The sequence below is a fragment of the Amblyraja radiata genome, chromosome 6 (assembly GCF_010909765.2).
Source record: "Amblyraja radiata isolate CabotCenter1 chromosome 6, sAmbRad1.1.pri, whole genome shotgun sequence".
Taxonomy (NCBI): domain Eukaryota; kingdom Metazoa; phylum Chordata; class Chondrichthyes; order Rajiformes; family Rajidae; genus Amblyraja; species Amblyraja radiata.
In genome coordinates this window covers 53,376,971-53,403,739 of record NC_045961.1, presented here as the reverse complement: position 1 = coordinate 53,403,739, position 26,769 = coordinate 53,376,971, and the positions used below count along the sequence as shown (strand labels likewise).

General features: G+C 43.4%; 1 protein-coding gene across 1 annotated transcript in view; it reads left to right on the top strand.

Annotated features, from left to right (window-relative positions):
* Window positions 1–26,366, top strand: part of LOC116974426 (protocadherin Fat 4-like) — a 78,108-nt gene extending 51,742 nt beyond the window's left edge. Inside the window, exons 12-15 of the mRNA XM_033022850.1 lie at window positions 4,068–4,192; window positions 8,079–8,299; window positions 9,195–9,441; window positions 24,537–26,366. Coding sequence (XP_032878741.1) covers window positions 4,068–4,192; window positions 8,079–8,299; window positions 9,195–9,437 — 589 coding nt within the window. The 3' untranslated portion in view covers window positions 9,438–9,441; window positions 24,537–26,366. The remainder of the gene's footprint in view (window positions 1–4,067; window positions 4,193–8,078; window positions 8,300–9,194; window positions 9,442–24,536) is intronic.
* Window positions 26,367–26,769: the final 403 nt, after the last annotated feature.

Sequence of the window (26,769 nt, the reverse complement as noted above, 5' to 3'; positions counted from 1 at the left end):
GAATATGCTGCCAGGGGTGGTGGTGAAGGCAGATGTGATAGTGGCATTTAAGCAGCTTTTAGAGGGGCATATGGATATGCAAGAAATGGAGGGATATAGATAGTGTGGAGAAAGAGATTAGTTTAACTTGGCACAATTTTTGGCATGGACATTGTGGGCCAGAGGGTTTGTTCCTGAGTCGCACTGTTTTATTAGTGTGTAAGGCCTATTTAGCCTAGAATGTCACCCATTTGTCCTTTGAAGAGTCACAGTCAGTCATACAATGTGGAAAGAGGGCCCTTTGATCCAACTTGACCATGTCGACCAACATGCCCCATCTACACTAGTCCCAAATGGTTACATTTGGCCTATATCCCTCTAAACCCATCCTATCCATATACCTGTCTAAATGTTTCTTAAACTTTGTGATAGTCCCTGCCTCAACTACCTCCTCCAGCAGCTCGCTCCATATACCCACCATCCGTTGTGTAAAAATGTTACCCTTCATGTTCCTAGTAAATCTTTCCCTTCCTCACCTTAAACCCATGTCCCCCGGTTCTCACTTCACCAAATCTGGGAAAAGACTGTGCATTTACCTATCTATTCCTCTCATGATTTTATACACCTCTATAAGATCACCCCTCATCCTCCTGCGCTCCAAGGAACAAAGTCCTAGCCTGCTCAGACTCTCCCTACAGCTCAGGTCCTCGAGTCCTGGCAACATGCTTATAAAACATTCTTCTTGGAAACACCTTGGGGAATGTTTCCATGACATCCTTGTATAATAAAATTATATACAGCCCAGATAAGACCAAAGAAAGAGATACCACGGTTTAATTACAATTATTGGGGCCTTTGGTATTCCAGCTTTCCAAAGAGGTGTGTAATCAGTAGCAAAACCTGACATTGGAGGTCAAGCTCTTCTCCTTGAATGCCGATAATGTAAATATTATTCAGAAAATCTCAAAACCAAACAAAAACTAAATCAACATAATTTTTTTTTAAATTCTCCAATTTGTTATTATTTAATAACAAAACATGAGAGAGAGAACATTTTTGTTGATTTGGTGATTTCTTGATAATTAGATAAATATTAATTGTTCAGTAATAGCAAATTAATTCTAGACAGGTGAAGGGCTGTGCATTTCTATTTCACTTATTTTAGCTATGAATATTAACTGTGAAATCCTGCATTGTTACAAAGAAACTGATTCAGCCAAACTGCTTTTATTACTGGAGGCACAAGGTACTGCAGATGCTGGTTAACAAAAAAATGTGCAGTTATAGAGGCTGAGAATAATTAGATTACAAAAGGACACAGAGAACATGGATAGGCGATATTTCAAGTTGCGACCCTTTTTCAGAAGGAATCTGACCTGAAACGTCACCTATCCATGTTCTCCAGAGATGCTACCTGACTCGCTATTTCAGCATGTTGTGTCTTATTTTTTGCTTTTCTTACATTGATGTGCCTGAACTAATGTAAAGGATGTGATTTTCATTTACATAGTAATTGTAATTGCTTTTGGTATTTATAATATTTTTGTTCGCTTTGTGATACATGTTGTTCTATACACTCGATTTTTGCAATCCAGCGTAATAAATAAATTGGTAGTGCCACTAATGAACCCGGTTAGTTAATAGAAATTATAAGAACCATTATCTCTGAAATACATTTCTCAGAGGAATGTGGGAGAAATTGGTGAGAACTGGGATGAGGGGAAGCATAGGAAAGTAAGAGGGTGAGTAGGTGTTACCTAAAATTGGAGAATTCAAGTTGGATTGTTAGCTACCCAAGAAGACTTTGAAGTGCTGTTCCTCCAGTTTGCATGTGGCCTCACTCTGACAATGGAGGAGGCCCAGGACAGAAAGGTTGGTACAGTAAAGCCTTGTTTTAACGGATTCCGTTATAACAGATTTCAGTTCTGGATTTTATAGAGGTGTATAAAATCATGAGAGGACGCACAGAGACGCTTGCCTAGAGTGGGGGGATTAGGGCATAGGTTTAAGGTGAAAGGGGAATGCTTTCATAGGAATCTGAGGGGTAGAGTGAAACGCTTTTTTGTTGCATGCTATCCAGTCAGCGGAAAGTCTACGCATGATTACAATCAAGTGTTCAATTCTACTTGCAATAGAATGCTGAACGTTGTTGCGAAGATAGATGGGATTGTTTTATTACTTATTTCCAGTCCTCTCCCTGCCAGCCTCTATGTTGTTCTTGGCAGCATGCCCTGGCACTTGTTTCCATTCCTGCCTTTTCATGTCTGTGCTGACTATAGGATAGCTGACAAAATAAACCCGTCTCCAACAACGTCAAAAGAAAAGGAAAACTAAAGAACTCCCACTCTTCCAGACATTTGCCGATGATTGATGTGTTTTGTTCTCCTGGATGGGTGTTGCCTATTGGAATGCATTTCCAGTGGTGAGCATTCAATGCCAGAGGTTAAGGGGAGACCTGATAGAAACGTATAAAATTATGAGGAGCACAGATAGGGTAGACAGCCGATACTCTGTTGCCTGTGAGACAGAGATAGCAAAAGGCATAGAGAGATGTCAGAGATAGCCTTCGAGAATTTGAGGGCAGGGTGGAAGTTAGTTGTAAGGTGATGAAATCAACAAGTTCAGCACAGTGGCACAGCAGTAGAGTTGCTGCCTCACAGCACCAGAGACCCTGGTTTGATCCTGACTACAGGTTCTGTCTGTACAGAGTTTGTACATTCTCCCTGTAACCATGTGGGTTTCCTCCAGGTGCTCTGGTTTTCTCCCACATTCCAAAGATGTGCATGGTTGTAGATAAATTGGCTTCTGTAAATTGTCCCTAGTGTGTAGGATTGAACATAGGGAGAACATGGAGAAAGTAAAACTCCATACATACAGCACCCGTAGTCAAGATCGACACCGGGTTTCTGGCGCTGTAAAGCAGAAACTCTACCGCTGTGCCACTGTTCCATCTTAAATAACAATATTTACATCACATGGGTATTTATACCAAATAAACGTGTGGATTTCCTCCGGGTGCTCTGGTTTCCTCCCACATCCCAAAGACGTGCGGGTTTGTGAGTTAATTGCCTTTTGTAAATTGTCTTTGGTGTATAGGATAAAGAACTGGTGTAAGGGTGATCACTGGTCAGTGTGGACTTGGTGGGCATAAAGGGCATCTCTAAACTAAACTAAAAAGACATATGGGTAGGAAAGGTTTCAAGGGATGGGGGCCAAACTTGGGCAAATAAGACCAGCTTAGATGGAGCATCTTGGTCAACACGGATGAGGGGCTGAAGAGCCTGTTTCTGCACTGTAAGACTCTATAACTAGATACAAGTCTAGAGTCAACAGTGTTTTACTGTCATATATACCAACAATGGACCAATGACATTCTTACTTACAGCATCTTAACATGCCTGTAACTCAATACACACAGACTCTGTGTGTCTGACAAACCGTATGAGGGGGAGAGGCAGTTGGGTCGAGGATATGCCAGTGGGGGGGAAGGGGTGGGTGGGCCGCGGGGGGGGACGGGGGGACGGGGACAGAGAGCAAAGAGGGACCCAGTGAGGGGGAGCCACCAAGAACAAAGAGGGACCATCGTGATTCTAATGAGTATTTTTGTAACTTTGTCGGCACCAGATACGTGGTGACTCTCTGCCTACTTTGTGTATTGTATGCAATAACAAAGAATGTCACTGTACATAGGTACATGTGATCATGAAGTATCATTGAATCATTGAATGATCTATGATCTGCAGATCATTCCAAGACTGAGTGTTGTAAACATAGAAACATAGAAAATAGGTGCAGGAGTAGGCCATTCGGCCCTTCGAGCCTGCACCGCCATTCAATATGATCATGGCTGATCATCCAACTCAGTATCCTGTACCTGCCTTCTCTCCATACCCCCTGATCCCTTTAGCCACAAGGGCCACATCTAACTCCCTCTTAAATATAGCCAATGAACTGGCCTCAACTACCTTCTGTGGCAGAGAATTCCAGAGATTCACCACTCTCTGTGTGAAAAATGTTTTCCTCATCTCAGTACTATAAGATTTCCCCCTTATCCTTAAACTGTGACCCCTTTATACATGTACCTACAGTTGCCCTCGTCTAGATGGAGCTTGTCAAGATAAAGCATGCCTCAGCGATGGAGTCTGCCTTGGCTCTTGGTCTTACTACTTGTGTCAATCTCCCGAAGGCTTTACTGGAGCAAATTGTGGAAAAGGTATGTGACTTTCCCAACCATTCCAGGATCAATATTAAAACCAGCACAGCGGAACAAAAAACAATTGATTCGAATTAATGTACAATGTCGTGTAACATTGAACATATTCTCTTTCCATTATTCTGTATTACAGGTAAGGAAACAATGGAAAAGTGGATATCAGGAGGAAGAATCCAATCTACTTGTCAAAAAAAATTATTTTTTTAAATGTAAAGAAGCGATGATATTTTAATGGAGCAATAATGCAGTTAATTTCATGTGAATGTAAGAACTGATATTATGTGGGAATGTTCCTAAGTCATAGGAGCAGAATTAGGCCATTGGGTTCTCCCTGTGACCACGTGGGTTTCCTCCAGGTGCTGTGGTTTCCACCAACATCCCAAAGATGTGCAGGTTTGTAGGTTAATTGTAGGTTCTCTGTAAAAATGGTCCTGTGTGTAGGGAGTGGATGAGATAGTGGGATAACATTGAACTAGTGTGAACGGGTGATCGATGGTTGGCGTGGACTTGATGGGCCAAAGAGCCTGTTTCCAGGCTTTGTCTCTGCTGCAGTGGTTTTGCAGGGCAATCGCTCTACAAAGCTCGAGTGCACTGGGCATCAACGGAATGGAGAGGAGAAGAGCCATCAAGAAGACCACAGAGGCAGCGGAGAAGGCCTCGAGATGGCTCTGGATCAGGAGAGGAGGTCCATGGGGAGGAGCGAATGCCACCTGAACACAAGTCGTGGTCTGATCAACCACGGCTGGGTCGCCTGGGCGAGGGTGTCTGATGTTGAAAGACCCGAAACACCCAATGACCCCAGGTTATATCACAGATGATATGTTCAGGAGCATTAATAGATGTATTTTTATCAACTACCAACATCCCAAAGACGTGCATGTTTGTAGGTTAATTGTAGGTTCTCTAAAAAATGCCCCCGTATGTAGGGAGTGGATGAGAAAGTGGGATAACGTTGAACTGGTGTGAACGGGTGATCGATGGTTGGCGCGGACTTGATGGGCCAAAGCGCCTGTTTCTAGTCTTTGTCTCTAAAATAAACTCTGAAGAGTCAGGTACTTAGTGTGCACTTCCTGAAAAGAAATTGCCTTAATCTCTGGCATTTGTTCCAAACATCTGCCTTTCAAAAACCCTTCTTGCCTGTGTACACCTGCCACTCTTTGTCTTTATCTCTTGGAATGGAATGAAGAAGGGACTCAACCCGAAACATCACTATCCATTTCCTCCACAGATGCCGCCTGAACCACTGAGTTCCTCTAACACCTTGTGTTTTACTCTTGGAATATAATCCTCTTTTACTTATGGTGTCGTCCGTACCTGCAAAATGATTGCACCTTTGGCTGTAAATAATCACGCTATAGGATTAGATTATAAAATGATAATTCAGGCAGGGCCTCGGAGCGTAACCGCCAAATCAAAATTGAATTATAGATCCGAGGAAATAAAACTGGCTCATATTTGTGTTCTTTGTTAAGTTTTCGACTGTAACAGTGTCCTTTTAAGGCTTGCTTGCCAAGGCTGTAAACAACAAATATGACCTCAAGAATGCCTTGTGAAAGGTTCGGAAAGTTTGCTTGAACATTCAGCCAGGAAGTACGCCTGTAAATTATTAACCTTTGTGCGAACACGTCTTGTGGACAGGAAATATCAGTGGGATGATCAATAGCCCAGCCCAAATCCTTTTCCTGTTCAACAGACAGTACTTCACGCAATCATTTCCCATGTTTGTTACTTCACGTTTATTCTCCAAATATCAACTCACCATTTCGTTTATTCCATCCACCTAATTGGCCCGAATCTGTCTCTAAATTGTTCTTGACATTCTCCTTGTCCAACTAGCACGTCATTGAGAGAGACACAAGGAATTTGCAGGTGCTGGTTTACAAAAACTAGTGCTGGAGTAACTCAGCAGGCTCTGTGGAGCACATGGATAGGAGACGCTTTGGGGCGCTTTGGGTCGGGACCCTTCTTTGGATTTATTGTAGTCGGGGGGGGGGGGGGGGAGAGATAAAAAAGAAGTAGGGGTGGGATAAACCCTGGCAAGTGATAGGTTGATGGACATAAAGTGCTAGATGGGGGTGGAGGAACTGGTTGGAAAAGGCCAAAACCTACACCTACTTTCAACCTGAAGAATGGTTCCAACCCTAAACGCCACCCATCTTTGTTCTCCAGAGATGCTGTTTGACCCGTTAAGTTACTCCGGCACTCTGTGTCTATCTTTAGTATAAACCAGCATCTGTAGTTCCTACTCAGGTGATGGGTGGATACAGGTGAGGTTGGGTTTGATTGGCAGATGGAAGGACAATGGTCAGAGATGTAAAGGAGACAAAAGGATGTCAGATAAGGACCGGAGAGGGATGAATTATAAAGCCTGTTGAGTTGAGTTTGAGTTTATTGTCACGTACCGACGTACAATGAAAAGCCCTTATTGCGTGCTAACCAGTCAGCGGAAAGACAATACATGATTACAATCGAACCATCCACGGTGTACAGATACATGATAACGGGAATAATGTTTAGTGCAAGGTAAAGCTAGTAAAGTCCGTGGCGGGGGGGATGTAGGAGGAAGGGGACAAGGGGAAGGGGAGTGGAGGATGGTGGAAAGAGGGGCATAGTGGGAGAAATGGGTGCACATTGCGGTGGTGGGTGGGGGATGGGCGGGAGGGGAGAGGAACCCCTTAGAGAGACAATGTTGAGCAGGGGAGTTGAACAGAGATAATTTTGCAGAAATTGGTGCTCATTGTTTCTAACCCATATTAATAACTTTAACACTGAACTGAAATGTACAGCAGAATCAGGTGAGAGACTGTACAGGAACTGAACTTAGTGACACAAGAGAGTTACAGCAGTAGAGTTGCTGCCATTCTGGTCTATGTCGCTATGGACGCGACATAGGCCCGGGATCAATCCTGACTACAGGTGCCATCTGTAGGGAGCTTATACATGCTTATACATGCTCCCTGTGATCACATGGATTTTCTCCAGACGCTACAGCCTCCTCTCACACTCCAGAGAAGTGCAGGTTGTAGGCTAATTGGCCATTAAATTGTCCTTGCCCTGCAAGATAAAACGAGTGTATGGAGTATTCGCTGGGCGGTACAGACTTGGTGGGCCGAAGGGCCTGTTTCCATGCTGTATCTCTAAACTAAACTAAACTAAACTAAACTAAACACAAGGTTGCTGAATTGCTGCAGATGCTGGAATCCCAAACAAAGTGAGTCATAGAATCATACAGCAGGGAAACAGGTCCTTCGGCCCGACTTGCCCATGCCGACCAAACTGCCCCAACTACACAAGTCACACTTGCCCGCGTTTGGCCCATAACCTTCTAAACCTTTCCTGTCCATGTACGTGTCCAAGGGTCTGTTTCCATGCAGTATGACTCTATGACCCGAGACTCTATGGTCTAGCGGTTAGGATTCCTGGTTTATACTTAAGGCGAGGGAGGAAATTTAAGGTGAGGGCTGGGGGGATTTAATAGGAACCTGAGGGGTACCTTTTTTACAATAAAGGGTGGTAGGTGTATGGAACAAGCTGCCAGAGGGGGTAGTTGAGGCACGTACTATCACAAGGTTTAAAAACATTTGTACAGGTACATGGATAGGAAAGGTTTAGAGGGATATGGGCCAAACATTGGCAGGTGGAACTAGTGTAGATGAGCATGATGGTCAGTGTGGGCAAGTAGGGCCAAAAGGCCTGTTTCCTCGCTGTATGACTATATCTCTATGATAGGAAATTATTAGAGGGATATGGGCAACGTGGGCAGGTGGGACTAATGTGGGTGGGGCATATTGGTCGGCGTGGGAATGTTGGGCTGAAGGGCCTGTTTCAATGCTGGATGACTCTAACTGCCAAGATTATGACTTTAATTATCCGTCTTTTATTGCAGCTATTCTTGCATATACAGCAGTCTATCTCAATGGCCAGTCTCATCTTGCTTATTTCATTAAAGAAAATTATAAACGTGCCCAACTGCTGAGGAGCCAGAGAAGGAAAAGGAACCGACAAGGAATTGATGACTACCTCAGTATTGAAGTACACTTCAGAACACACTACTCGGAAGGAGTTCTCCTCCACCTCCAAGGGAACAAAACTCATGCCACTGTCAAGGTGATTTTTTTAATATGGTAATCAATAGAATAGTACTAAATAATAAATAATTTCCTGAGTGATGTTAATTGCAGTGAAGTCATTTTATGTGTACTAAGTGCTATCAAGGAGCCCTAAATTAATTTTGATTTCCTGTCTCCATACTGTAAAATCAATTTTCATGGACAACTAGCATAGATGGAGCATCTTGGTCGGCATGGGCATGTGAGCCCAAGGACCTGTTTCCATGCATTATGACTCTATGACCATGTATATTTAGTTCATATTTGCTGGTGTTTTTTTAGCAACCTAATGGGTTGACGCAGCGGTAGAGTTGCTGCCTTACAGTGCGGGAGACCCCGGTTCGATCATAACTACGGGTGACCTCTGTACGGAGTTTGCACGTTCTCCCTGTGACTGCGTGGGTTTTCTCTGGGTGCTCCGGTTTCCTCCCGCACTCCAAAGATGTGCAGGTTGGTAGGTTAATTGGCTTCTGTAAAATTGTAAAATTGTCTGTAGTGTGTAGGATAGTGCTAGGGCGATTGCTAGTCGGCAAAGGGCCTGTTCCCATGCTGTAGCTTTAAAGTCTAAAGATTGGGGTATAATCAGAGGATACAACAAGATATAGATCAGTCACAGTTATGGACAGAAAAATGCAGATTGAGTTTAATCTGCGCAAGTGTGAAAAGTTGGCAACACCACTGATGTTGGACACATCATAGGAGGTGACAAGTCAGTGGACAGATACGTTAATGGCATTTAAGAGACTTTTAGATAGGCACATGGATATGCAGGGAATGGAGTGATAGGGAGATAAGAATTGGTCTTGGCATTATGTTCGGCACGGCATTGTGGGCCAATGGGCCGGTTCCTGTGCTATACGGCTCCATGTTCAATGTTCCATGTTTATTTTCAGATTTTGGAAGGAAGGATAATCTTCATTTCCAACGCTGGATCGGCAGGTTACACTAAAAATCATTTACCAGATATCTCCGTCTCCGATGGCGCTTGGCACACATTCAAATTGGAGATCAGTACCATGGCCACCAGACTGATTCTTGATCAAAAGTACCAGGAAAACATCACTAATGGAGGGATCAATGTGGCCAGCTTTTCATTAGGACGGATACCGCAATCACAGATTGATGATCTGAGTTAACCAGGTAAAATACTGTAGTTTTAATTTACAGCCATGAACATGACAAGCTATGACCATCCAACATTTTTGTTGGATAAAAGCTGGCACATTGGGGCAGAGATAGAATTGCTGCCTCACAGCGCCAGAGACCCGGGTTTGATCCTGCCTACCTGTATGGAGTTTGCATGTTCTCCCTGTGACCGCATGGGTTTTCTCCGGGTGCTCCGGTTTCTTCCCACACTCCAAAGACGTACAGGTTTGTAGGTTAATTGGCATCGATAAAACATTTCAGACTTGGTGGGTCAAAGGGTCTGTTTCTGCTATGTATCTCTAAAGTCTAAAGTCTAAATATTTTATCAACATGTTAATTGAAATGACTGAAAGCGGTAGCACAGTGGCACAGCTGGTAGAGCCACTGCCTCACAGCACAAGTAACCCAGGTTCGATCCTAACCAGGTGGGACTAGTAAAGATGGGGCATCTTGGTTGAAATTGGCAAATTGGGTGAAGTGCCCTTTTCTGTGCTGTGTGACTCTATGACCATCATCTTCTTCCTCTTTCGTGTGGCATGCATAGCCTAAAGTTGTTGGACAACTTGTTCTATTTGATCTTCCGTTTGTGCACGTCGAGTTGATTGCATTAGTCGAAACAGGGCGGACCACGTGAAGGTTGCAATCTTCCACCCCTATGACCATCATACCTACCTGCGACACCACTTTCAGGGAACTATGTACTTGTACTACACATGCCTATCAACTCTACCCTGATTTCCGTACCACCCCACCATCCAATAAGCCTATGCACCAGCGGGTTCTTATGGAGTGTGGGTGGAAATGTGGATTGGCCAGAGAAACCCATATGGTCACAGGGAGGGTGTGCAAATCACGCACAGACTGCACCAGAGGTCAGCAATGTGTCCCAGTCCCTGAAGCTATGTTAGCAAGATAATTTGCCTCCTCTGAGACAATGCCACCACCTACACATTTAACATGGTTCATATGGTTGGCAATAGCCTTTCCTGGGAAAATTATAAAACCAAATAAACTTTTCCAATCGATTCCACATATTGAAATACCTATACTAATGTAGTTTTAGTTTAGTTTATTTTTGAGATACAGCACAGAAACAGGCCCTTTGGCCCACCAAATCCGCGCTGAGCAGCGATCGATGTACCCTAGCGCTATCCTACACACTAGGGACAATTTACAGAAGCCAATTAACCCACAAACCTGTACACCTTTGTAGTGTGAGAGGAAATTACTGACAGTGGCCAAGGTCAGGATCGAACCCGGGTCTCTGGCGCTGTGAGGCAGCAGCTCTACCAGTTGTGCCACTGTGCCGTCTTTTACCATTTTAATTATTAAACAAGCATGTGGATCAAACACACTGCAACAGAGGGAACAAAATAAAATAGCAGATGCTGGAAATTTGAAACAATGACTGAAAATCTTGGAAATTATTCAGCTGAACAGTCAGAAAATGTAATAGATTATCTTACATTTCATGTGAGTCAGCAAAACATAGTCTGGTTGCAAGTAAGAAATAGATCATAGCTCACAGCTCCAGTGTGATTTTGCTTGAACCATCCATTACTGCATGCAATTAATAGCACTTAACATTTGATTTGGAAATCCAATGTTCTTTGGAAATAAATACATGTGTAAACTACACAGGTTTTGCTGATGTCAAAATGCTTATTCCTCCAGCTTTTTATATTTGTATAAAATAGTAGAGGACTTTCACTTCATAACTGAGCATTTTGTATGCACCTGTATGGGCAGCACAGTGGCACCGCTTGTAGAGCTGCTGCCTCACAGGCCTAGAGACCTGGGTCCAATCCACAGCTGCTGTCTGTGTGGAGTTTGCACATTTTCCCTGTGACCACGTGTGTTTCCTCTGCGTTCCCATCCCAAAGCCCTGTGGGTTTGCAGGTTAAATGGCCTCTGGAAGTTGCTCCTAGTATGTAGGGAGTGGGTGAGGAAGTGGGATAACATAGAGTTGGTGTGATCAATGGTCAGCATGGATTCAGTGGGCAAAAGGGCCTGTTTCTATGCTGTATCTCTAAACTAAACTAAATGCAATAACATTTTAGGAGAAAGTTACCATGCAAAACTTGAAGTCTAATATTTTCATTCCAGTTTAGTTTAGTTTTGAGGTACAGAGTGGAAACAAGCACTTCAGCCCATTGAGTCCATGCCGACAATCGTTCACCTGTACAATAATTCCATCATAAACATTCGGGACATATTACAGAAGCCAATTAACATACAAGTCTTTGGAGTGTGGAAGAAAACCGGAGCATCTGGAGAAAACCCATGTGGTCACAGGGAGAACGTACAAACTCCATGCAGACAGCACCCATAATCAGGATTGAACCGGGATCTCTGGCGCTGTAAGGCAACAACTCTACCGCTATGCCACTGTGTCGCCCTCGCTCTTCCAAGCAACTGATTCAGAAACAACAAGAGGCATCCAGACATGGGGAGTGGGGTTCAATGGCATGCACAAGCATGGCCTGATGCTGCTCACACTTTCAATGGACTGTCCAAACAGGCAGAAGCAATCCTTCACTGCAGCTGTTACTTCAAGCAGAGGAACAGGGAACTGCAGGTGCTGGTTTACAAAAAAAGACTCAAAGTGCTGGAGTCATAAGACCATAAGACATATGAATTCGGCAATTCGGCCCATTGAATCTACTCCATCAGTCAATCATGTAATATCTAATTTTCCCTCTCAACCCCATTCACTTGCCTTCTCCCTGTAACCTTTGAACCATAATACGATAAGTTTTAATCTACAATTTGAGAGGGAGAAGGGTAAATCGGAGGTGTCGCTAATACAGTTGAGCAAAGGGGACTATGGAGCCATGAGGGAGGAGTTGGCCAAAGTTGACTGGAAAGATACCCTAGCAGGGATGACAGTGGAACAACAATGGCAGGTATTTCTGGGAATAATACAGAAGGTGCAGGATCGGTTCATTTCAAAGAGGAAGAAAGATTCCAAGGGGAGTAAGGCGCAACTGTGGCTGACAAGGAAAGTCAGGGATGGTATAAAAATAAAAGAGAAGAAATATAACATAGCAAAGATGAGTGGGAAGCCAGAGGATTGGGTTACTTTTAAAGAGCAGCAGAAGATAACTAAAAAGGCAATACGGGGAGAAAAGATGAGGTACGAAGGTAAGCTAGCCAAGAATATAAAGGAGGATAGTAAAAACTTCTTTAGGTATGGGAAGAGAAAAAGACTAGTTAAGGCCAAAGTTGGACCCTTGAAGACTGAAAAGGGTGAATTTATTATGGGGAACAAGGAAATGGCAGATGAGTTGAACAGGTACTTTGGACCCGTCTTCACTAAGGAGGACACAAACAATCTTCCTGATGTACTAGTGGCCAGAGGATCTAGGGTGGCGGAGGAACTGAAGGAGATTCATATTAGACTGGAAATGGTGTTGGGTAGACTGAAGGCTGATAAATCCCCAGGGCCAGATGGGCTGCATCCCAGGGTACTTAAGGAAGTGGCTCTAGAAATTGTGGACGCATTGGTGATCATTTTCCAATATTCTATAGATTCAGAATCAGTTCCTGTGGATTGGAGGGTAGCTAATGTTATCCCACTCTTTAAGAAGGGCGGCAGAGAGAACACAGGGAATTATAGACCAGTTAGCCTGACATCGATGGTGGGGAAGATACTGGAGTCAATAATAAAAGATGAAATAGCGGCACATTTGGATAGCAGTAGCAGGATCGGTCTGAGTCAGCATGGATTTACGAAGGGGAAATCATGCTTGACTAATCTTCTGGAATTTTTTGAGAATGTTGCCAGGATGATGGACAAGGGAGAGCCAGTGGATGTGGTGTATCTGGACTTTCAGAAAGCATTTGATAAGGTCCCACATAGGAGATTAGTGGGCAAAAATAGAGCACATGGATGCTATGAGGATGCAGGGTGACTAGGACAGGTTGTGTGAGTGGGCAGATGCATGCAGATGCAGTTTAATGTGGATAAATGTGAGGTTATCCACTTTGGTGGCAAAAACAGGAGGGCAGATTATTATCTAAATGGTATCAAGTTGGGAAAAGGGGAAGTACAACGGGATCTGGGGTCCTGGTTCATCAGTCACTGAAATGAAGGTATGCAGGTACAGCAGGCGAATGGCATGTTGGCCTTCATAACATGAGGAGTTGAGTATAGGAGCAAAGAGGTCCTCCTGCAGTTGTACAGGGCTCTAGTGAGACCACACCTGGAGTATTGTGTGCAGTTTTTGTCTCCAAACTTGAGGAAGGACATTCTTACTATTGAGGGAGAGCAGCGTAAGTTCACGAGGTTAATTCCTGGGATGGCAGGACTGTCATATGTTGATAGATTGGAGCAGCTGGGCTTGTATACTCTGCAATTTAGAAGGATGAGAGGTTATCTTATTGAAACATATAAGATTATTAAGGGTTTGGACATGCTAGAGCAAGGAATATGTTCCCAATGTTGGGGGAGTCCAGAACCAGGGGCCATAGTTTAATAATAAGTGGTAAACCATTTAGAACGGAGATGAGGAAAAACTTTTTCACACAGAGAGTTGTGAATGTATGGAATTCTCTGCTTCAGAGGGCAGTGGAGGCTGGTTCTCTGGATGCTTTCAAGAGAGAGTTAGATAGAGCCCTTAGGGATAGGGGAGTTAAGGGATATGGAGAGAAGGCAGGAACGGAGTACTGATTGTGGATGATCAGCCATGATCACATTGAATGGCGGTGCTGGCTCAAAGGGCCGAATGGCCTACTCCTGCACCTATTGTCTATTGTCTATTGTCTAATCAGGGTCCCAAACCGAAATGCCATCTATCCATGTTCTCTGGAGATCCTGCCTGACTCGCTGTGTTACGCCAGAACTTTGTGTCTTTACTTAAAACAAGCCTGCCTAAACAAGTCTCAGGCAATAGAGCCAGTTACAGTGGCTTGCAAAAGTTTTCTTACCCCTTGAACTTTTCCACATTTTGTCACATTACAACCACAAACGTAAATGTATTTTATTGGGATTTTATGTGATAGACCAACACAAAGTGGCGCATAATTGTGAAGTGGAAGGAAAATGATACATGGTTTTCAAATTTTTTTACAAATAAAAAACTGAAAAGTGTGGCGGGCAAATGTATTCAGCACCCTTTACTCTGATACCCCTAAATAAAATCCAGTGCAACCAATTGCCTTCAGAAGTCACCTAATTAGTAAATAGAGTCCACTTGTGTGTAATCTAATCTCAGTATAAATACAGTTGTTCTGTGAAGGCCTCAGAGGTTTGTTAGAGAACATTAATGAACAAACAGCATCATGAAGCCCAAGGAACATACCAGACAGGTCAGGGATAAAGTTGTGGAGAAGTTTAAAGCAGGGTTAGGTTATAAAAAAATATCCCAAGCTTTGAACATCTCACGGAGCACTGTTCAATCCATCATCCGAAAATGGAAAGAGTATGGCACAACTGCAAACCTACCAGGACATGGCCGTCCACCTAAACTGACAGGCCGGGCAAGGAGAGCATTGATCAGAGAAGCAGCCAAGAGGCCCATGGTAACTCTGGAGGAGCTGCAGAGATCCACAGCTCAGGTGGGAGAATCTGTCCACAGGACAACTATTAGTCGTGCATTCCACAAATCGGGCCTTTATGGAAGAGTGGCAAGAAGAAAGCCATTGTTGAAAAAAAGCCATAAGAAGTCCCGTTTGCAGTTTGCCACAAGCCATGTGGGGGACACAGCAAACATGTGGAGGACGGTGCTCTGGTCAGATGAGACCAAAATTGAAGTTTTGGCCTGTTTGTCAGCTATAAAAACCTGGATGCAACATAACTTCCTCAAACTCAACAGCGATAAGACAGAATTCCTCCTCATAGGCTCCAAAGCCACACTCAGCAAAATCAATAACCCCACTCTCACCATCGACGGCACCACTGTCTCCCCATCTCCCCAGGCCCGCAACCTTGGCGTGATCTTTGATTCCACCCTCTCCCTTGAGCCTCACATCCGCCATGTCATTAAAACCTCCTTCTTTCATCTCCGCAACATCGCCAAACTCAGACCGTCTCTCACACCTCCCGCTGCTGACTCATCCATGCCTTCATCTCCTCCCGACTGGACTATTGCAACTCACTTCTCCTTGGCATCAGCTCCACCTACATCAACCGACTCCAACTGGTCCAGAACAGCAGCCGCCCAACTCATCACCCACACCAAATCCTGGCATCACATCACTCCAGTCCTCAAACAACTTCACTGGCTTCCCATCTCCCACCGGATCACCTACAAAATCCTTATCCTCACCTACAAAGCCCTCCACCATCTGGCCCCCCCATATCTCACTGACCTCCTCTCCCCCTACCAAACCTCACGGTCCCTCAGATCCACATCAGCCGGTCTCCTCTCCATCCACAAGTCCAACCTCCGCAGTTTTGGGGACAGAGCCTTCTCCAGGGCAGCTCCCAGGCTCTGGAACTCCCTCCCCAACTGATCCGCAATTCCGTGTCCCTCACCATCTTCCAGTCCCGCCTCAAGACCCATCTCTTCACCTCTGCCTATCCTTAGCCCCACGTCCCCCTCCCTTTTCATCTGTGCATTAATTGCCTCATATTGTGTTTTGAATTGAATTCTGTCTTTACTTTGTGTACTAGTCATGTCTCTACTATTTATTTCATTCCCCTTACATGTTTTTCCTCTACCTGCTAAATTTTTGTAAGGTGTCCTTGAGACTCTTGAAAGGCGCCCATAAATAAAATGTAATTATTATTATTATTAAATGCAAAACGCTATGTGTGGCGGAAAACTAACACTGCACATCACCCTGAACACACCATCCCCACTGTGAAACATGGTGGTGGCAGCATCATGCTGTGGGGATGCTTTTCTTCAGCAGGGACAGGGAAGCTGGTCAGAGTTGATGGGAAGATGGATGGAGCCAAATACAGGGCAATCTTGGAAGAAAACCTGTTAGAGTCTGCAAAAGACTTGAGACGGGGCGGAGGTTCACCTTCCAGCAGGACAACGACCCTAAACGTACAGCCAGAGCTACAATGGAATGGTTTAGATCAAAACATATTCACGTGTTAGAATGGCCCAGTCAAAGTCCAGACCTAAATCCAATTGAGATTCTCTGGCAAGACTTGAAAATTGCTGTTTACAGACGCTCTCCATCCAATCTGACTAAGTTTGAGCTATTTTGCAAAGAAGAATGGGCAAAAATTTCAGTCTCTAGATGTGCAAAGCTGGTAGAGACATACCCCAAAAGACTTGCAGCTGTAATTGCAGCGAAAGGTGGTTCTACAAAGTATTGACTCAGGGGGGCTGAATACTTTTGCACGCCACACTTTTCAGTTTTTTATTTGTAAAAGAATTTGAAAACCATGTATCATTTTCCTTCCACTTCACAATTATGCGCCACTTTGTGTTGGTCTATCACATAAAGTCCCAATAAAATACATTTACGTTTGTGGTTGTAACGTGACAAAATGTGGAAAAGTTCAAGGGGTAGGAAAACTTTTGCAAGCCACTGTACATGGCTTCTCAGCACACACTGACTCTGCAAACCCACACACTCCCATAAACCCAACCAAATGATGGCTCCAACACTTAGCCAACAAGTCAATCGCAATGCGTAGGAAGGAAATGCAGATCTGATTTAAACTGAAGATAAACACAAAATGTATTTCTTGTCCATCTTAAGTCAATCGCAATGCCAAGTACCCTTGCCCATTAGTAGACCCCCTAGTAGACTAGTGGACCGCCCCATAGCAGACCCATTAGTAGACTAGTAGACCCCCTCCAATAGACCCACTCATACACTAGTAGACACCCATTAGTGGACCAGTAGACCCTTCCAGCAGACCCGCTTGCAGATTATTAGAGCCCCTAATAGACCAGTAGACCCCCTGGTAGACTGGTAGACCCCCTAGTTGACCAGTAAACCTCTCTAATAGACCCACTAATAGACCAGTTAATGGAGAACCCCACCAAAGCTGCTATGACCACAGCCTCAAGAGTCAAGACTGTCCTGTGTTCTGTCAATGGAACAATACAAGTCTTACTTGCTGCAGCATTACACACTCATTAACACAATAACACACAGATAAATATATATAAATATATAATAATCACCAATAGAATAATTTAATATCCGTAATTCTAGGGAACCACCATGGTGCACAACTGAAGTCCATAGTGCAACTAAAGAGACATATCAGCATGGAAAAAGGCCCTTTGGCTCAACTTCCCCACACCGACCAGGTGCCACATCTACACTAGTCCCACCAGCCTGCGTTTGGCCCATATCACTCTAAACGTTTCCTATCCATGGTCCAAATGATGTTAACGTCTAAAGTCAGATGTTAAATTTGTCAGTCACTTATCGACTGATGACAGAGTCCCAACTCTACCACAGCCCCAAATGTAGGCGTTTCTCCTCAAGAGATCCACATCCATGATTACCGGCAGGGTGTTGGCATGTAACCCCTTTGTTTATTTTAATGTTCTCTGCATCAAGTGAGGCATGAAGAACGAAAGGTCTTTTCCCGCATTAATTGTGGACGCTTGCATCATTGAGTCCTGAAAAGAACCCAATGCCGGTCCTGCCAAGCCAAATTAAATAACCTTCTTTATCATTTTCATTTCATTTAGGTTGACCAAAATGTTGCCTGGATTAGAGGTCATTAGTTATAAGGAGTGGTTGGACAGAATTGGATTGGTTTCTCTGGTACGCCAGAGGTTGAGGGAAGACCTGATGGAAATTTATAAAATTATGAGTGCTATAGATAGGGTAGACAGTCAGAACCTTTTCCACAGGGTAGAAATATCAAAGACTTGAGAGCATATCTTTGTGAGAGGAGCAGTAACTAAAGAGACACCCAATTAGTAAAACACATACTTAATGTGCGCTTTAATCAATTTTTTTTCTAGATCATTAGATAGTTAATGAAACTGCTGTCTGAGTGTTTAGAAATCTACAGAAACGTATTCTACTTCAGCTATTCCACAATTTACTACCAGGTTTGCAAAGTAACTAAAGAGACAACTAATTAGTAAAACACATTCTTAATATGAGTGTTAATCAAATTTTTTGTCAAGATGATTAGATAGTTAATGAAACTACTGTCTGAATGTTTATAGAATTTAAATGATATAATGTGCTTTAACAAGTCAAATGAAAGGAAGTGTCTTTGCATCTTCATAATATAAAGATCAATACTCCAAGGTGACACTTGTAGTCAGCAACAGTGTTTGTAATTGTAAGAACGTATGCACACCAATCAGTGAATTTTGGGAAACATTCATAACAAAAACATTTTACTTCCTCACCTGGGAGCATCGGAGACTGGGGGGAGACCTGATAGAAGTACAGGTGTATAAAATTATGAGAGGGTTAGATCGCATAGACATTTAGAATCTTTCTCTCAGGGTGGAAATGTCAAAGAATAGAGAGTCACCTTAAATAGCTTTAAGGTGAGAAATTTAAAGGAGACTAGACCAAGTTGGACTCGTTGCGTCCCTGTCACACGGGAGGCCTGGTCCCCCAGCGCAACCTGTTCCCCCACGCAATATTCCACCACTCACCCATAGCCCCCACGGGAGGCCTGGTCCCCCAACGCAACCTGTTCCCCAAAGCAATATTCCGCCAGTCTTTTGATTAGAAAAATAAATATATACTGTGGGGAGATAGGGAAGTTGTCGCACTATTGAGGGGGAGAGAGCGGGGAGGGGAGAGAGAGGGGGGAAGAGAGAGGGAAGAGGAGGAGAGTTGGAGATGGGACAGAGAGAGAGAGGACAGGGGGAGAGAGAAATAGGGGTGAGAGAGGGGGGAGAGGAGAGGGGAGGAGAGGGGAAGAGGGGAGGGAAGGACAGGAGAGGAGAGGGGAGGAGAGGGGAGGAAAGGGCAGGGCAGGAGTGGGGAGAGCAGGGGGAGGACAGGAGAGGGGAGAGGAGAGGAGGAGAGAGGAGGGGAGATGAGGGGAGGAGGAGAGGAGAGGGGAGGAGGAGAGGGGAGGACAGGAGAGGGGAGGACAGGAGAGAGGAGGGGAGGAGAGGGGAGGAGGAGAGGGGAGGACAGGAGAGAGGAGGGGAGGAGAGGGGAGGGGAGGGGTGAGGAGGAGAGGGGAGGAGCAACGTCCCATTGTGATGTCATTGTGGCAGTCGGCAGCCAGCTTGAGAGCCCATTGTGATTGGTGCACTGTGAGAGGCATTGTGACATCAGTCGGATTTTTTTCTCAAAACTGGTTGAGTTTGGGCTGTTTTTAAAAGTTCAAGGATCAAAAAGTTCAGAAATATAGGTGGAAATGCGACGGGAAGATGTTTATTGCCTCCATGGGGAAAAAAGCGTGTAGAAAATGGGAAGGCTGTGGCCTAGCGTTTGGAAGAAAATAGGAATTAACCCAGAATGTGCCCAGATGACACACACACTTTTACATACACACAAACAAGGCAAAGAGTTTTAGTAATATAGATGTGCGGGGCAATTTAGATATTTTTCATTGCAGGCAACACAGCAAAGTGTGGGTAGCAGCATTTAATTGAATATACCCCAGGGCTGCACAGTAGTGCAATGGTAGAGTTGCTGCTTTACAGAACTAGAGATCCGAGTTTGATTCTGACTATGGGTGCTGTCTAAGGAGTTTGTACGTTCTCCCTGTGACCGTGTGGGTTTTCTGATATCTTCGGTTTCCTCCCACATTCCAAAGAAGTATAGATTTGTAGGTTAATTGATTTGGTATAAGTGTAAAATGTTGCTAGTATGTGAGGGATAGTGTTAATGTGCGGGGGCCGCTGGTCATTGCAGACTCGGTGGGCTGAAGGGCCTGTTTCTGCGTTGTATCTCCAAACGAAATAAAATGTGCAGATCGAGTTTCACAGATCCTTTGACAAACATCTTTTTGAAAATGTTCTCGTTCTTTTTTGATCTGGACCTGATTTGTTGCAAAACCCTACAATGATCAAGCCAACCAAAAACGAGTGAAATCCAATTTCTAGACAAATGCATCTGATTTTCCAATTTTCACTTGTTTTAAAGACGAAACAATATTCACAATAACTGCAACACCAATCTCAAGGAACTGTAATTGCTCTGGTGTGAAACATTCTCACAAACAGTATTTAGATTTTGTTTACAGAAATCCAAAGTTGTGAAAAAAACTGAGATATAACAGGAAGGAAGCTACTTCATTAAAATTTAAAATATTGACACTTTTAAAAATAAGAGCATAAAAAAATTACTGCTGATGAGCTATTTAGATATTAACCCCAAACAGAATTTTTTTTGCATGTTTCCCACGAAAAACTGTGGTTGTTTTTAGTTTACCCATCTTCAGATTCAGGGACAATTTCTTCCCAGCTGTTATCAGGCAACTGAACCGTCCTCTCACCAGCTAGAGTGTGGTCCTGACCTCCCATCTATTTAATGGGCTGTGGAGGCCGTCACTGGGTATTTTTAGGGTGGAGATTAAGAGATTCTTGATTGATAAGAGTGTCAAGACTTATGGGGAGAAGGCAGGAGAATGGGCATGAAAGGGAAAGATAGATCAGCCATGATTGAACGGCGGAGTAGGCTTGACAAGCCAAATGGCCTCCTTCTGCTTCTATGACTTATGAACATGAGACCTATGAACTATCTTTAATCGTGCTTTATTGGACTTTAGCTTGCACTAAACGATATACCCTATATCCTGTATCTGTACACTGTGGATGACTTAATTGAAATCATGTATAGTCTTTTTGTTGACTGCATAGCACATAACAAAAAAGCTTTTCACTGTACCTCGCTACATGTAACAATAATAAACTAAACTATACTACACAGCTTTCTTTTCCCATTCAAATACCTGCCAATTACAAAGAAATAACATTCATCCTTCAGTTCACTATGACAGTTAAACACATCAAATAAATTACAAAAGTTAAGCCAAATGTCCACTCAGTAAAATTATTTCTATAATGACTGCACTGATTAGGACAAGCTGATAAACTAAGCTGCTGGCATAACGAGAGGAATTGTTATCCAATCTATGACTAACATGATGCCAAGATACAAAATGTTGGAGTATCTCAGCGGGTCGGGCATCATCTCTGGAGGGCATGAATAGGCAACGTTTCAAATTGGGGCCTTTCTTTTGATTGATTGTAGTAGGAGGGTGAAAGCTGTAAGTGAGGTGGGGGAAGGACAAAATCTGGCAAGTGGTTTAGTTTAGTTTAGCTTAGAGATACAGGTGGATGTTCTTCAGAGATGGTGCCTGACCCTTTGAATTACTTGAGCACTTTGTGTTTTTTTTGTATACCACAATCTGCGGTTCCTTGTACCTATAAAATGTCAAGATAAATTACTCTAAACTACTCTCATCTGCATGTGATCCATATCCTTCCATTTCCTGGCAACTGAACCATCCTACCACCAACTAGTGTGGTGTCTTGAGCTACAATCTACCTCAATTAAGGCAGACTATCTTTAATCGGACTTTAATGGTCTTTATCTTGCACTAAACGTTATTCCCTTAATCATGTATCAGTACATTGTGAATGGCTCGATTGTAATCATGTATAGTCTTTCTGCTGACTGGTTAGCATGCAACAAAGGCTTTTCACTGTACCTCAGCACACACGGCAATAAACTAATCTAAGCTGAACTGCTTATGGATGTGCCTCTGTAAAAGCCTCATAAACACCCCAATCATATCTGCCTGCACCACCACCCTGGCAGTGCATTCCAGGCACAACACCATTTGTGTAAAAAAAACTTGCCCACATATCTCCCTTAAACTTTGCCTAACACTCCTACCCATCAAAATGAAGTAACAAAGGGAGAGGAAGAGAGAAAAGAGAGGGAGAGGTAAAGAGATAGAGGAGGGGAGTTGGGAGGGGGAGTTAGAGAGTTCGGGAATAGAATGAAATCGAAGGGCAGAGAGGGCATATTCGGAAATGGGGGAGATACCGTGGAACATGAACCCCTGCCAAGGCTTTGTTTAATTGTAGAAACATGGTGCTGGTTTATGCCAAAGATACACACCAGATGCTGGAGTAACTCAGCGGGTCTGACAGCATCTCTGTAGAAAAAGAATGGGTGACGTTTCGGGTCGGGACCAGTCTGAAGAAGGGTACCAAGACAAAACATCAGCCATCCTTTTTCCCAGAGACGCTGCCAGACCCACTGAATTAATCCAGCAATTTGTGTCTAGCTTTGTTTAATTGACTGTAATTCACTGATATCGGCATCATTCCCCCCCAATCCTCTCTCATCCTCTCCTTCTCTCTCTCTCTCTTCTCCCCGTTGACCCACTCACTAAAGCCCACCTCTCTACCCCACATTTCTCCTCTCCCAGACCTCTCAAAGATAAAGTACCTCCCTTTTGTGCTTCTTGAAAATATCCCATCCATTATTGTTTACAGGCGAGATTAAATTGCAATTAACGTGACATTTTATAATCACACATTTAAATTTAATTACTTTTTTAATACCTTGACGACCCACATTATAATGCTCTGTTGTTAAAGATCTGGATAACAATATGCCTCCATGTCATGTAACGGGAGCTCTGATCATGTTGTCAGCAGCAAAGGTTTACTGTGCATGTGTTGATTAGTAAGGGTGTCAGGGCAGTAAGGAGAAGGCAGGGGAATGTGGGTAGGAGGGAGAGATAGATCAGCCATGATTGAATGTCGGAGTAAACTAGATGGGCCAAATGACCTAATTCTGCTCCTATCACTTATGACCTTATGACCGTATGTGCCTATCTAAAAGCCTCTCAAACACCCCAATTGTATCTACCTCCACCACCACCCCTGGCAGAGCATTCCGGGCACCCGCAATTGGCTTCCTGAGTCTTATACACAAAAATAACAAAAAATAAATATATATATATATAATAACGGTGTTTAATAGGCTTTTAGGTAGGCACATAGAAGTGCAGGGAATGGAAGGATATGAATCATCTAAGGCAGATGAGATCAGTTTAACTTAGCATCATGTTCAACACAACCATTGTGGGGCGAAGGGCCCCTGTTCCTGTGCTGTACTGTTCTATGTTCTATGTACAATTGTTTTAATGGATTGAGATTAGAAAATGAAATCATTTTACCCTAGGGATCTTAGTGAGGAGGTCCTGTTGTGTTATTTCTGTGGTTGTTGTGCATCCATAATGGCTCCATTAGACTTTACTTTAGAGATACAGTGTGGAAACAGGCATTTCGGCCTACCAAGTCTGTGCCGACCACCGATCACCCCGTACACTAGCACTACCCTACACTCCAGGGACAACTTTCAATTTTACCAAAGCCAATAAACCTACAAACCTGCATGTCTTTGGAGTGTAGGAGGAAATTGTGGTATCCAGAGAAAACCCACCTGGTCATAGGAAGAACGTACAAACGCCACACAGACGTGATCAAATACGGTCTCTGGCGCTGTAAGGCAGCAACTGTACCGCTGTGCCACTGTGCCGTTCCGAACAGGAGTTGAAAAAATAGCATTTTGTGTTAACATTAGGATCAAGAATCCAGTTGGGAAATATATCCATGCTGGTTTTCTGCAAAACTTGATGTCTGTGTCCTTCTTGGTGGGTGATGTTGTGGTCAACTAGAAAGATCATTGCACTGTTCACTGTAGTAGCCCCATAGATTATTTGTACCACCTGCTGCACTACTGGTAGATATTACAAATTCAGCGTCAAGTAGGATGGAAAGGTGCTGGATTAGAAAAATTACATCTGATCATTCAGTTTCTGGGTTCCTGTTCTTTTATGATAAAGCAGTTATATCTGTATTTTCTTCATCAATGCAGATTTTCACAAATGAGTTTTGTGCCTGCTGGTGTGTTGGATTAATTCAAATAATTTACTCATTGGCTAAGTGCTTGGGTCAGGAACAGATCTGTTCACAGGCTGCGCTGCACACTGAATTAATAACTGCAAATGGGGAAGATTTGCTTAGAAATTAGATTCTACTTCTTTTGGTATGCGTAATATGTTCTGTTTAAGGCACTAACCCTCAATTAGATATTGAGCTATTTCTGAGATTGTTTAATCACGCATTCAAACTTAACCTCAGGGTATTTTGTATATAGTGAGATTTTCTGCTACATGTACAATCTATTGATTATTGTTTCCTTTATTTTAGGCTTTAAAGGCTGCATCAAGGTATTAAAGTATAATAATCAAGTGATGCCATTTACTGGATCAAATGACCTGGTCAAAGTTCAGCCAAGTGATGTCTCTGTCCAGATTGGATGCAGTGGATGGAACCTGTGTCCAAATGGAACAAAGTGCATTGATTTATGGTTGGCATACAAATGTCTTCCACTTTCCTGTTTTCCTGACCCTTGTAAGCATGGCGGTACATGCATCATTTCCTCGGAAGGCCTGCCTCACTGCATTTGCAAGCCAGACTTTACCGGATCTTATTGTGAACTCCCACGTCAGAAAGGCAATGTTCAGTTTCCACAGTGGAGAACTGCAGTCATTATCCTGGTTACTCTGGGAGTAATTTCCCTGTTGGTTGCATTCTTCAAGTGTCGATACACTACCTCAGAAAGCAAGAGAACAAAAATGGGCCCATTATTTCAACAGGGCACCGTGAACAAAGCTTTTGATGATGACCATATTAGTGGCTGTGACATAAAAGGTCACACTTCTGACGATAATGGAAAGCCACCGGACATCATCAAGGCAGAAAAAAATGGTCACGTCGTGGATGAAACGTTTAGCAATGCCACAGGTACGATGCAGAAAAAGAACGACTGTGGGCACAAAGACTATGACATTGAGAGCTATGCCACTGAGAACACTGGCTGGGTAGCTCCTTTGGGTACTGATGACACTCAGCACAAGAAACCGATCCGGACCATTAATGATCAAGATCAAAAAGTAATTCCCTCCAGGAATGGGCATGAAAAATATCAATCTTTTACATCAACATTAAATCATAGAAACACCCATTCTACCACGCAGATCACTTCCAGCCAACAAAATGCAACAACAATTCATCATGAAAACCAACACTGCCTTCATGTACATCCATCTCAATGGTTTCATTCATCGTTTCTGTTGACAGAGCACCAGCATTTCATGAATGAACTTCATTCAACAGGCTATGGGGCGGAGGTCTCCCACCATGTTCACTTTGATGACCGCCAGTCAAGCCAAGGAGGTATTGACAACTTGTCCTTTAGTGGAGATCTTCAGCCAGATACACTAACATTTGCATCCAATGGCACAACCAACAGCAGAGGAAAACAGGCACTCAGGAGATTTCCAATGGGGCTATCTGCAGAAGAGGTAAAAAAATTACATGCTCCAACGTTACAGAAACCTGTCGAGAGCACCATTCAAGAAACTTCTCTGTCCCAATTTTCACAGAGAATTTCATCCCGTAGATGTGCCTCAGTCTTTATTCCTACCTCTGACCCTTCATCCGACAGTGATTCCCATAGTTCTTTCACTTGTTCAGAGTACGACTATGAAAGAGAACTATACAGTAATTTCTCCGTGGACGAATCTACTCAACGAGATTCCGGGAGATGTATTGTTGAGGATGATGAGGTGCTGGATAAATGGGAGATTGGATTGAAAAGGCATGCAACTAATTTGCTTTTAATGGACTCTCAAATTATCAGCGATGAGGATTCAGATAACAACATCCTACCTACCACTCATGACAACACAATATACAAATGGGAAACATTTTTAAACTGGGGGCCAACTTTTGAAATGTATCTTGACATTTTCAAGGATCTCGCTGAACTTCCAATTGAACCAGGAATTGAAAATCAATGTTGTGCTCCTGAAGGAAGTGATCATGAAGAAATCCTGTAACACAATTCCCAAACATATCTCAAAAACGTATGCTAAACTATCTGTATACTTAAATACAATGGCGGGAGAAAATATTAGTAGATATTACTTTTATACTAAAACATTTATGCTAAAATATAATGAAGGATAAATAATTTAGCAGATATTAATCTTTTATGATTTTGGGCAAAGGAGCAGCACAATTGTGCAGCGGTAGAGTTGCTGCCTTACAGCGCCAGAGACCCAGGTTCGATCCTGATTATGGGTGCAGTCTGTACAGAGTTTGTACGTTCTCCCTGTGACTGCGTGGGTTTTCTCTGGGTGAATTCCAAAGAAGCACAAGTTTGTAGGTTAATTGCCTTCTGCAAATTGTAAATTCCTAGTGTGTAGGATAGTGCCAGTGGATGGAGTGATTGCTGGTCGGCATGGACTTGGTGGACCGAAGGGCCTGTTTCCATGATGTATGGCAAAAGTCGAAAGGTGCTGTCTGACCTTCTGAATATTCCCAGCATTTTCTGTGTTTATTCGTGCATCATTGATTAGGCTGACCGTAAAATGCT